We start from the raw sequence: 13701 nt of genomic DNA, 5'->3' as shown, positions 1-13701 counted from the left end.
AAACTGCAGGGCTAAACATTAAGGTCTTGCACAAATAACTCTTGAATTTACTTTTTATCAACTGTAATTCAGACTTCCCTCAATAGATGGACTGGAAAAAAACACCAGACCTGGCAAAATTCCAGAACATTGGCTTTATCAAATTGGAGTGATCGCATACGTTTCAGTTCTGGAAAATTCAAATTGTTTCAGTCATTCATAAGATACTCCTGCAAGAAAGAGCGCTCTCAATTGGAATGGTTCCATTACAGGAGAAATGATACTTTAAAAATAAACAAGATAGGAAAGCTTCATTCAGTCACAGAAAAGATTCCACACAGAGAATGAAGCAAAGGTACCAATGACTTCTTTGTTCCAAAGTTATTTTGGTGCATGAAGCTTTAAGGCTCACATTGCCCAATTCAAAGTGTTGGATTTAACTTACAAAGCTTTATACAATTTAGGATCCCAATACCTCATGGACTACCTTTTCTTATATGAACCACCAAGAACTCTATGTCCCTCTCCCCAGAGAGGTTTAGAGAGCGGCAAAGAGAAAACAGTTTTTGGGTGGCAGCCCCCTCATTTGTTGAATGCTGACCCCAGGGAGGTGCCCAATGAAGTACTTAAGAAAATCTGTAGGCATTTGAGTATTAATACTGTTGTGGTTTTTATGGTCATTTAAGCAAGATTTTTGGGTGATCAATCTTGTGCTGTACGTGGAGAGGATAATTTCATTTATTAATTATTATTAGTGCCTAATTAACTTGTTATTGCTAATTTTAAATGCTACATTGCTATCATTTACATTTGTATAGTTAGTATTCTTGTACACCACTTTGACACTTTTGTAGAAAGAAGCAAGTAAAATAATATATTGGCAGCTCCTCCATATTGGGAAGTCACATAGATATGGGATGCAAATAACAAGGTCTCCCTTTATCTCCTCTTACCTATAAATATTAACATATCTTCATGGGAAAAATCAGTTATACAAGTACTGCTGCTGCCATAAACATTATAGCGTCTGGATCTGTTATGCGTGCTATGCAGTGTCCCCAGACGGACCAAAAGTATTGTTGCACACCACCCCAATCTCTGAGCAATGAGAGATTCTGGGGTTCCAGGCACTCACCCAGGGTTGGTGTTTCCTTTTGTGAATGAGGCACAGCAGTGACTGTGGTCTCTGTATTTTACAGTTCATTTACACATACAGTGGTACGTCGGGTTACATATGCTTCAGGTTACAGACTCCGCTAACCCAGAAATAGTACCTCGGGTTAATAACTTTGCTTCAGGATGAGAACAGAAATCGTGCTCTGGTGGCAGCGGGAGGCCCCATTAGCTAAAGTGGTGCTTCAGGTTAAGAACAGTTCCAGGTTAAGAACAGACCTCTGGAACGAATTACCCAAAGTACCACTGTATATACAACCTGAGCCAATGATGGAGGGGCTGACAACATTAGCACCCGAAAGGGTCTTGTTCCTCCCATAGCTGCAACCTTGGATTCAAGCAGAAATCAGCCGCGATTCTCTCTGCCTTTCCAACCTGCAGCTTTTTCCTCTAGGTCACATCACAGCAAACTCTGCCCTCCAACTCAGGCTTTGTCCTTCTAACTAAAAGTTGAAGAAGGGCCCCTACCCAGTTGCCATCTGGCACAGAGCCCCCTTTCCTCTGTTGTCTCAATGGCCGGATCACCCAGGCGATTACCTCATCAGGAAGCTAGCCTGGCTTGATTAGCCTTTAACACTTGCTAGGACTATAGGAGTCTGGCACCCACAAACTCATAACGCTGTTTAGATTTGATGAAGATTCATTGTCACTGAAGTTGGTTGGACCAGATTGTTTGAAGAGTTGTAGATCCAAGCGTTATTTGGGTATCTGAAGAAACCACTTGTTTGTATGAGGACCTAAAACTTCAGTCAAATGCAGGGAAGCGGCAGTAAGTATGTGGCCTGAGCATACTTTTCGTGCAAGCTTATACTTGTCTCCTCAAAAGAAAATGCCATTGAGATCAGTGGAACTTACTCCCATGTAACTGAATAGGATTTATCCCTTACTTAAGTGCAAACCTCACCAAACTCTGTGGAACTGAAGAAGCCTGCATTGTACCATATTTCTTTAAGGTCCTTTGTGGTTCAGGAGTGTTTTTAAGCATTGCTGTTAGACTAGTGTACTGTGATTGGAAGCAGTTAAATGTCAAAACCAGGTGGTGCTTTGCAGGTCCTTTCCAACCTATGAGGTTTAAGGTATTGATCGGGAACTATCTGTTGCCAACTTAATTGGACATAAGCGGCTGCGTGAAAACAAGCGCTAACAAACTCACCCATTTTCCGCTTTAGTTTGCTTTGCTACGTGTAACTGTTCGCCTCTTAGGAAATTAGGAATTACCCTTGTTGCTGACTCTCTATTGGAAAGAGAGGAGAAAAAGCGGACTGACACAAGACTTACATAAATCACTTTGTATTCTGAAGGCGCTACGGAAATAGGGAACACGATAACCCCTTTGCTTTGTTAAACCCTGGATCCACACTCACTGCCGGTGAAGGTTTCGGAGAGAAAAGGCCGATTTTGGAAAGACAACGCTACAAAAGAAAAGCCAAGTATCTCAGCGGATCAGTCCTCCCAAAGAATTAAGTGAATTGGAGAGGAAGAACGAACAAAAACTAACTCAGGTGACAGATCGCTTTTGTTCTGATCTCTTTGTCCCACTGAAGAAAGGAAGAGTCCAGACACCACGGCTCCTGTCTACAACCAGCAAACTAGTAAACAAAATTCTCCTTAAAACCCGTCCCCTTTTCCTAAGGCAGTCCCAGCAGCTCCCGCGCAGCCCGGGGCGCAACGCGCAAACCTGTTGCAGGAGCTACTTTGTCCAGAGACTTCACCGTGACACAGAAAAAAAGCAGTTTGTTTCGTATCCCCCCCCCCCCCCGCTTTTCACAGACCAGGCTATCCATGTTTGCAACTGCTGTAGCAGGACAGACATACCTAAGGACCACAGCTTTCCAACAGCGACCTGCCCTGCTGATTTGGCTAATAACTGGACCTCCTGCTGGCTTGCTGGTTTCAGCACCACCAAAAGACGCGCGGCCACTTGCCTTCCCACGAGAAGCGAAAGGACGGAGGGGGAATCGGGAACCAATCGCGGCTTTTAGCCGGCTACACCAACGCCCCGTGTCATTTCTGGATACTTAAACGCGCCCCAAAGGCCTCCTACCCGTGTGCTCGAGTGTGTGTGTGTGTGTTTAGATGGACTGGCAGACGCACCAACTAGGGATAAGTACAGGACGACGCAGAGAAACCACTTCCCGTTAGGCTACTGATTAATTAATATTTGTTTAGTTTGCAAGCGTTTGGCGTTTATTCCTAGAGTCAAGATAAGTAATGGCTCCAGCGACTGGCACGGTAACCTCTCGCTTCAAATTAGAGATTGGCTAGGGGAAAGCGCGTTTCTAGGCAAATAACTCCCATGGAAAATCGCTTTCTTCTTCCTCCTCTCACGGGCCCATTCCAAACATTACCGGGCAGCAAACTCCGGCTTCCTGCGAGCGTCCACTTTCCAGGGAGCTGCGTCCAATCTTTGTAGTACATGCAGTCAACGTTGTAGTCACACTTTAATTTTTAAGCGCGCGCTTCAGTTGCACCGTGTGAAAGCGCAAAAGGCCATCTTTATTTAATCTGGAACAAGTCCCGCTTCTATAATCTACTACACCCGATTTTATAATCCCCACACCCGATTAAAAACATAATTAAGAGCATAATTATGGGCATAATTAAGAGAGAGTGGAGGAAATTCACCGTTACGTGTTGAGCCCACCTGGGGTCAGAGCGGCTTCCAAGGTGCGAGAAACTTACCCGCGATGTTTAAAAAGAGAAAAACCCAAATAAGCAGTAGTAGTAAAAGGGCATCGCTTCAGGCTCGGCTCTACCGGGAGAGCCTTTCCATCCGCTGCCGCTTACGCGCAGCAGCAGAGCGCGCGAGGCTGCGATCCTAGCATTTTTCTAGGAGGGTTTTACTTCCCCGGCTGCCTGTCTCCGTCTACAGCGTTAGGCTCGGGCTGCGCCAAGTGGCCAAAGCGTTCGTCTTACCCGCTGATTGGCAAGGACTTGCCGGTAGCGCTCTTCTTCCGGAGGGAGCGGCTGCAGCGCCAACATGCTCCAGCTCCTTCGCCACCTTCCCTGGCCACGGGTCTTCTCTGGGCGCCTTGGCTGCAAAGCGCACCGTCACGGCTGCGGAGTGCCCCCACGGTAGGTAGGCAGGCAGGCAGGCAGGCTCCTTCCGAGTGGGGGTGGCTCGGCATTTTGTCCGTTCAGCAATCCACACCCAACCCCTCCCCACGACGATCGGAATCAACTCCAGGAGAAAGCCACCCATCGCCCCCCCCCGCCCGCCCCTTCTCTTTCGGCAAGGCAGCCAGCTTCGGAGGAAGAAGAGAGCCCGGGGAACCTGTGCCAAAGGCGCAAAGGATGAGAAAGGGCGCGCGGAGATGGAGAGCTCTTCAGGGCGCGCACCCACCCGCACCCCAAAAGAGACCCCGCGAAAGGAGAGCAAGAGGCTGTCACAGATCAGCTTTAAAAGCGACGTGGCTCTCGCTGCCTCTGTCCCTCGCACCTTTGCCGCCTACCTGCTGCGCCTTGGGCGTCTTCAGTCGCCAAGTTGAACCTCGAAGCACCGGCTCCAGGAAAGCAGGAGTTTCGCTCCGGCTAGCCTGTCGAAAGCCGGCTGTTCCTTCGTCCACCGGCGACCCTGCGGAAAGAGACGACTCTTTCCTCAATACCCTCCTGCCCAGCAGCACCCCCTTCTCCTTATGAAACAGTATTAAGTTGTACTTAGTACGAGCTGGACGTGGCGAGGCTTATATAAATCTCTTTCAACAAAAGTTTTCTTTCTTTCTAAAAGCCAGCTCCCGTGGTAGAATGCCGCTGCCTCCGATTTTAGCTGCAGCAGAGAAAATACTCTGAACGCAGGTAGTGGATAGATCTCACACACCATAAGGAGATGAACTACAAAGTGAGGCCTGTTTATGGTTTTTGATTGTCGCTTTTAAAGTTCTCAGTAGGTTCCTAACAATCGCATAAAATACACACCTTTTCTTGCTTACTGACACTTTTGTAAGAGCCGGGAGCACAACATTTCGGACCCACACAGCTTTCTTCCCCACAGTAAATTCTTTGCTATTGGGGTTGCTATCCGAGTTGGCTCCTATGGTTACAATGTTCAAATGTTCACTCTTAGATATATTCAAGATTACATTGCAATACAGGCAACCCACAATTTACACAGGGGTTATGTTCCAAGGCATCGCGTGTTTAAGTGAAATCACGTAAATTTGAAACTCCATTGAAAAAGCCTGCAAACACTCCATTCCGCTATTGGGGAATGCTATTGGGGTTGCTATCCGTGCTATTGGGGTTGAATAGGTCTAGGATGCTTAGGAGTGAGTGCCTGCACATATTGCACACTCAGTTCAAATGGGATTAAAACAGTGACTGACAACTTCTTTGACAGACGTACCACAAATTAAATCCAAAGTTTAGCATGAGCATGCATTTGGTTTAAGGTATTTGTATGCCACTCTTCATAATATTTAGGCCACAGTCATTGGCGCACTTCAAAACAAAACAAAAAAAAATAGGCCACTTAAAAGTAACAAATAAATAATGAACAGTGCAAACTGAAACGGTGACTGAAGCATAAATAAATTCCAGTGTCTTAAAATATAATGCAGTGGGCACTAGGTGAGTCTCATTCAGGATAAAGTTATGCAACAACAGTGCCACAGATGAGCAAGACTTGTTCGTTGCTGCCTTCTTAGCCTATGACAATGGTGGTGGCACTGCGTCCCAGTAGAATATCTTAGTGCTTGGGTTATTTGTGCATATGTGAAAGACTTTATGTAGCTCCCTATGCTTTGGGAACATTTTGCCTTTTGTCTACTGAATTAGGCAGCAAGTACCAATGAAATGGACGCGGGTGGCACTGTGGGTTAAACCACAGAGCCTAGGACTTGCCGATCAGAAGGTCAGCGGTTCGAATCCCCGCGATGGGGTGAGCTCCCGTTGCTCGGTCCCTGCTCCTGCCAACCTAGCAGTTCCAAAGCACGTCAAAGTGCAAGTAGATAAATAGGTACCGCTCCGGCAGGAAGGTAAACGGCATTTCTGTGCGCTGCTTTGGTTCGCCAGAAGCGGCTTAGTCATGCTGGCCACATGACCCAGAAGCTGTACGCCGGCTCCCTCGGCCAATAAAGTGAGATTAGCGCTGCAACCCCAGAGTTGGTCACGACTGGACCTAATGGTCAGAGGTCCCTTTACCTTTTACCAATGAAATGCTGGATAGGCAGGCAGAAGTATAGGTCCAAATCTCTCACGACTAGCACCCTCCTGCAAATGAGATGACTTCTCAGAAGCATCACTATGAACTAGTTACACAGAGTGACAATAATACAGAAGGTATACAGGCCAAAGGCACATACGATAACTGTTTCAACCTTGCATTATTATGGTTGTATGAAAGAAAAAACTGAGGAGTGACCACACCTGCCTCCCAGAGTTCTTTGCTCTCCTGCCTCCGTCAAACGATGAGATAATACCAACCCATTCATGGCATCAGGAAACGACTCTAATAAACATTTCAAATGCTTTTAAAGTTACATTGCAGGCAGCAACTATTACAGGCAGCAACTATTTTAGGCATGTTTAATTATGTGCGCAAACTGTGCATGTGCATCACACCGAACCTGGAAGTGACCCGGAAACATCACAAAAAGAGGCGGAATGGAGTGTTTGCAGGATTTTTCAATGGAGTTTCAAATTTACGTGATTTCACTTAAACACGCCATGCCTTGGAACGTAACCCCTGTGTAAACTGTGGGTTGCCTGTATTGCAATGTAATCTTGAATATATCTAAGAGTGTAAATTTGAACATTGTAACCATAGGAACCAACTCCTAGGGGCCAAGGGGTATTTGCCCCCTGCCAATAAAACATTTGAGAGGGCCGGAGGCTCCCAAAGTTGAAGGGCATTGCCATTCAAATTGTCTCTGTGCACCGCGTCATGTGATCTGATTATGCATGGCAGGGCTTACTTGCCTCCCCTATTTTATATAAGTTGGTATCCCTGATTGCAACTGTGCTATTATATTAAAATCTGAAGTGGCATGCCTGTTTTTTCATGCCTCTTATAGAACATACACTTACTGTAGTGACCCAGCTCCTACCCCAAATTTTAAAAGGTACAGTGGTAGGCTTCAATATGACATGGAGAATAAGGATCTGTCCCCTTTTACAATATAGTTCCACAGGGAAAATCAGCCACATTAATCTTGAACGATTCTTTGTGTCCTTTGGAGACTCCTTAAGAGAAGGATAAATATTGACTTTGAAAATGCTCATGGGGAAAAAATGTCATTTATTAACATAGTTTCTGACTTTATTCTCTGCATCGTTTTTCTTCCCTGTCAGAACTGTTGACAAAAATGTCAAGAACTGCAATTGTACAGGATAACACTTAACAGGAGGAAACGCTTTAGTAATCTGAGATGACTTCTGGATTATCCATCTTGTTCACTTTGCTCTTCTATAAACCCCATTTGTTGACCATTTTATAATCCTAACCAGCATGTAATCCTTAGATAATTTGGCATACGGTAAGTTACATGGCTCTAGAAAGCAAGGGCTTGAGAGTTCACAACCACCATATTGGTTCTCAGGGTTGGGAAACAGCTAGTCTGCAGGGCACATGCAGCCTGTAAAGGATCCAAACATGGCATTCAAACCATGGGGAAAAAAAGATTTGGCTTCTAAAACAACTGTTTTTAGATTATGAGTATGCTCTTTGGAATTATAACACTTGAAATGTAGTTAGCTATGGATACGACCCAACACCAATACAGCAGCTAGCCCAAACAAATCAAGACACATACACACCAGTCAATATAGGTGCTGCACAGTCTACCTTGGAGGAGTCAAATGAACATCCTATACAGTGGTACCTCGGGTTAAGTACTTAATTCGTGCCAGAGGTCCATTCTTAACCTGAAACTGTTCTCAACCTGAAGCACCACTTTAGCTAATGGGGCCTCCTGCTGCCGCCACGCCGCTGGAGCACGATTTCTGTTCTCATCCTGAAGCAAAGTTATTAACCCGAGGTACTGTTTCTGGGTTAGCGGAGTCTGTAACCTGAAGCGTATGTTACCCGAGGTACCACTGTATGTGTAAACGAACTGTAAAATACAGGGACCACAGTCACTGCTGTGCCTCATTCACAAAAGGAAACACCAACCCTGGGTGAGTGCCTGGAACCCCGGAATCTCTCATTGCTCAGAGATTGGGGTGGTGTGCAACAATACTTTTGGTCCGTCTGGGGTACACTGCATAGCACGCATAACAGATCCAGACGCTATAATGCTTATGGCAGCAGCAGCAGCAGTACTTGTATAACTGATTTTTCCCATGAAGATATGTTGATAATTATGGGTAAGAGGAGATAAAGGAACCTTCTTATTTAGCTAATGGGGCCTCCTGCTGCCGCAGCGCCGCCGGAGCACGATTTCTGTTCACATCCTGAAGCAAAGTTCTTAACCCGAGGTACTGTTTCTGGGTTAGCGAAGTCTGTAACCTGAAGCGTATGTAACCTGAAGCGTCTGTAACCCGAGGTACCACTGTAGTCACTGTCTAGATGCTCTGCTTACCTACAATGAATGAGTCATAGGGGAAGGAGACAACAGAAAGTACAGGAAGAATGCTGTGGTCACAGTAGATACTGTAGTAGTGTTACTGACTCAGTACTCATACTGCACATGACTTCTGGCATTACAGTGATAACTTCCTTGCATGCCCCCAAAGCCAGGACATTCCCATGCTCCCAAGTAAATAATGCCTCCTACAGTTGTAGTGGGATAATACACTGTTCTGACCTTTGAGCTCTAATGCAACACCAGCTGTAAAACACAGGATGACTTATTAATGTACCATTTTATTTATTTTTCAGAATCACACATTTTAAAAAATATTCAATTTCCAGGGCTCATCGAATTGGAACCGAACCAACACAGCTACTTTACAGGTAGAATGCAATTGTATTTCTGGCTCCAGTAACCAATAACAAACAACGTGTATTAATAAATTATGTTGTAATCACATTTTTTTTTTTGGTAGGAACCAATATAACTTAAAAGCATACTGGGGAGGGGAGTAGCATTTTCTAGTACTGAAGTCACCAATTAAAACCACAGTGCTTGGAATTTGTGTAGCCGTGTGACATTGCCAAGCTCAACTCTCCATAAATGGGTAGTTAAAAAAACACAACCACCCAGTCATCACTTCACTATATTGGCATTGGCAGGCCATTCAAGGTGTTGTTTTTTACCTTTACATCTCAAGCCCCCTATATTTAAACATGTCCCCCATAAGAACTACCCCCTTCTATTAAGAACAGCTGGAAAAGCCTTTCCCAGGTTGCCTTATGATGCACTCCTCCCTTGTGGGTGCCAACTATCTGGAATTCCCTTCATAGGGATATTACTCTCTAAAAGATGCTAAAACCTTCAATGTTTACTGCGTACAAAGCCAAATACTGTACATTTAAAGTCCACCACTACTTCTTCAGGAAGAAGAAAAAAAAGCAAAATTAAAGATTGTGTTTTAGGTCTTTCTCTTTTTTAAACAAGCGGCATGGAATTCTAACAGAACCGTTATAATTTCAACTTAATTCTGCCAATGGAAAGTATTTCTATTTAACTGTACCTCTGGATTCTCCAGCCCCATTTTAGAGTAAGTTAGTCACATTTATTTAAAATATTTTAATAAGCGGCCTTAGGATGGGGCACAACGGCACAATATAAAACCACTACAAAACAATATGCCATAATTCAGTATTCTAGGATTCTATCAAAAGGCAGATAATTCACAGTCAAAACAAATAACCAGGTCCATCAGCACTAATACTCCATAGGCCTTCGATTAAGCATTCCTCCTCTACTTCGACTATGCTGCCTCCTTTGTACCTGGGGTTATTGGTGCCACCCTCACAATTTTCTAATTGTTCTGTACTCCAGCTTTCAACTGTCTGGCAAAACTACAATGCTTTGCCATTCCAAAATACAGTGGTACCTAGAGTTACAAACGCCTCAGGTTACAAACGCTTCAGGTTACAAACTCCGCTAACCTGGAAGAGTTACCCCGAGTCGAGAACTTTGCCCCAGGATGAGAACGGAAATTGTGTGCCGGCAGCGCAGCGGCAGCAAGAGGCCCCATTAGCAAAAGCACGCTTCTAGTTAAGAACAGTTTCAGGTTAAGAACGGACTTCCGGAACAAATTAAGTTCGTAAGTAGAGGTACCACTGTACAACCGAGCCTTTTATAATGCATGTTTGTAAATGAGGCAAGAACTGCCATGGCGATATATTATACCAAGATGTTGTTTTGACTATTTTTCTTAAAGCTGCCTCAAGCCTATTTTGAGGAGACAGCACAGAAATATGGCGGGGCCTGCCAAATATATGTTGCAATATGTTGCTTCCTCTGACTGATCCCGTTTCTCATCATCCTGGAAAAAAAGAGATAAGTGGGGTGCCGCAGGGTTCTGTCCTGGGCCTGTTGTTGTTGTTCAACATCTTTATAAAACGATTTGGACGAAGGCATTGAAGGAATGTTCATCAAATTTGCAGACGACACCATGGACGCTTTAGCTGAGATTCCTACATTGCAGAGGGTTAGACTAGATGACCCTTGGGTCCCTTCCAATTCTACAATTCTATGATACTAAAGTGTGGCCTTTAGCCTTCTGACATTGCCGAACTACAACTTCCAGCCACTCCTGCCAGATACCCTGGAAGCTCACAGCTTCTTATCAGCCTCCTTCTGAGTTTTTCTGTTAGTTTGTAAAGTCATATACTTCTGCATATCTAGCACACTCCAACAATGTGCAAACTACTACTTTGTTTTTGGGTGGCCCTGTTCTGTTCCTAAACCAGTAGATACTTGACCACCGAATTCACAATTGGGAGAGAACGATACATCAGTAAACAACAGGTAAAGAAGACAGTAGGCATAATCACATTTCAAATACTTACTATTGCAAGAGGTTCATTAGCTAGCTGAAGAGGAGACCTGAACTTCTGGCTGGGACAAGAGAGTCAAGTTAAAATGCTGAAGCATATATAACCAATATACAACATCTGCATAAAACTGCTAAGTGGTGTCACCTGGAGTTTTGGAGCATGTTATCAGCAATATGCTGACGACACACAGCTGTTCCTTCTCCTTTACATCTACAGGTGTGGCCATCAGTGGAAATGCTGAAACCATGTCTTTCCTCGATAGTGGACTTTATGAGAGCCAATAAACTGAAGCTCAATCCAGACAAGACTGAGGCACTGTAAGTGGGTGGATCCCTAGACTGGATGTGTAGGAAGTGCCCCGCTCTGAATGGGGTTATACTTCCTCTCTAGTAGCAAGTGTGCAGTTTGGGTGTACTGCTGGATCCATTACTGTCATCTGAGGCTCAAGCGGCTTCCATGATGCAAAAGCCCTGCATCTGCTTTAGCTGGTGGAAGCAGGTGGTGCTGTGGTTTAAACCACAGAGCCTAGGGCTTGCTGATCAGAAGGTCGGTGGTTTGAATCCCCACAACGGGGTGAGCTCCCGTTGTTCAGTCCCTGCTCCTGCCAACCAAGCAGTTCGAAAGCACAAAGTGCAAGTAGATAAATAGGTACCGCTCTGGTGGGAAGGTAAATGGCGTTTCCGTGCGCTGCTCTGGTTCGCCAGAAGCGGCTTAGTCATGTTGGCCACATGACCCGGAAGCTGTACGCTGGCTCCCTCGGCCAGTAAAGCGAAATGAGCGCCGCAACCCCAGAGTTGTCCGCGACTGGACCTAACGGTCAGGGGTCCCTTTAACTAATCTGCACACTCATCTGGACAGGGGAGGCCCAACCTCTGTTGTCATGTGTTATACATTGGGCCAACTTTGATGATGGTTCAGAAACTGCAGGTGGTGCAGCATTTGACAGACTGAGGACAATGCAAGACGGTCTAAGCATAGAAAACCAATTCTGGTAAGACTGTATTGCCTACCAATTAGTTTCCGGGCTCAATTCAAAGGGCTGGTTTTGATTTATAAGTGTTAGGTGGCTCAGGGCCCCGATACCTCAAGGACCACCTGTCCCCACATAAACCAATCCAGATCCTGCATTCTGTGTGCCCTCTCCAAACTCTATCCAGAAGTAGCAACACAGGAATACAACTTTTTCAATGGTGGCTCCCTGCTTACGGAATGCTCTCCCCAGGGAAGGATGCCTGGCACCATCGCTGGCTATTTTCAGGTGCCAGAGAAAAATGTTTCTTTTCAGCCAGGCTTTTCACCTTTAACTTGAGAAGTTTATACACTACAGCCTCTTTCAATGGGTTCTTATATATGTGTGCATGTTTAGCTTTTACTTTGTTTTAGCTTTATATTAATTAAAATTTCTGTATTATATTTATTGCAAGTCACTCTTTACATTATGTAAACAAAAGTGACTAATAAGTCCAATAAAGAAATAAAGTGTGAATACAGGCAAAGTCATCTGGAAAATCTGCAAATTTGCATGTTTACTGAATGAAAAACTGAATAATCTATATAAGCCTAAATGATTCAACCTTTAGTTCTAAGTGTTTTTGAATAAAAAGTGATGTCACAAGTAAGTATAGGGGTAGCCAAGTTGGATTTAGGACTAATGTGGAATATTTGGACTGAGCTCTCTTTCCAGTTTAGACTATTGGCCACGCTTACTGTGTTGTGAATCACTACCCCCCTCCCCCACTTTCTTGAAAACTCATCACAGGCCTATCTTTTATTGTTATTTGGGTATGTGAAACATACAACTGGCAAACACACAATACGATACCTGCAAAACTACTGATTTCCTCTTAGCTTCTGCTTATGCAGCTCTAACACAGGAGATTCCTAAATTTAGAAAAACGGAATTCTGAGATGTGTAAAATTATAAACACATGAACACATTTATATTTACTTCTTTTCATATAATTTATTCTGCTAACCTTGAGAAGCAAAAGAGCTACTGCTGTAAAAGGAAGCCCCATTTAAATGAACACTATCCAGTCAGCTCACCACCACTGCCCCAAGATAACATAGCTCAGTCAGTAGAGCATGAGACTCTTAATCTTAGGGTTGTGGATTCCAGCCCCACATAGGGCAAAAGATTCTTGGATTGCTGCGGGCTGGACTAGGTGGCCCTCGTAGTCCCTTCCAACTCTACAATTCCTATGATTTCACCAGCACTGTTCACACACTTTCAACTCTGAACTTTATAGTCATATACTGTAGCTTAGAAACGTTATCAAAAGATGAAAGCTGAGATTTTCTAGATGCTATATTGAACTGAATGCCCAGTACAAAAATATGTTATTTCATGGTGCGGAAGACCTGGTGGCAGCCATAACATCAAAATCTGCCACTCCAGAATCTCAGGAAGTGGTCTTGTGCAAACTGTCCTGTGCAAACTGGGATCTTTCCAACTGGTGATGCCAGAGACCAAACCTGGTATGTTCTGCGTGCAAAGTATATAGCTATGCTCCCCTCTCATTCATATCAAGAAATGGCAAGTGATTCTGAAGGCCTTACCCCACACTGAAATTGTGCCTGCTTTTCTCATCTTCCACTCAGCTGAACATCCAAAATATTAAAGGAGCAACTCTCTTTCAAATGAAGGTACATTTACACATAAA

General features: G+C 44.4%; 1 protein-coding gene across 3 annotated transcripts in view; it reads right to left on the bottom strand.

Moving 5' to 3' along the window:
- CORIN (corin, serine peptidase) overlaps positions 1–4301 on the bottom strand; it is a 121052-nt gene extending 116751 nt beyond the window's left edge. The window contains exon 1 of one of the 3 annotated variants that reach the window (XM_081019837.1): positions 4069–4301. In XM_081019837.1, coding sequence (XP_080875963.1) covers positions 4069–4134 — 66 coding nt within the window. In that variant the 5' untranslated portion in view covers positions 4135–4301. Of the gene's footprint in view, positions 1–2967; positions 3142–3834; positions 3943–4068 lie in introns of those variants that run through there. The other 2 variants (XM_081019840.1, XM_081019839.1) reach the window with 2 other exon arrangements.
- Positions 4302–13701: the final 9400 nt, after the last annotated feature.

Source organism: Podarcis pityusensis, assembly GCF_964106645.2.
Source record: "Podarcis pityusensis genome assembly, chromosome: 9".
Classification (NCBI taxonomy): Eukaryota; Metazoa; Chordata; class Lepidosauria; order Squamata; family Lacertidae; genus Podarcis; species Podarcis pityusensis.
The sequence above is the reverse complement of the archived record's forward strand: the minus strand, read 5'-3'. Positions and strand labels throughout refer to the sequence as shown.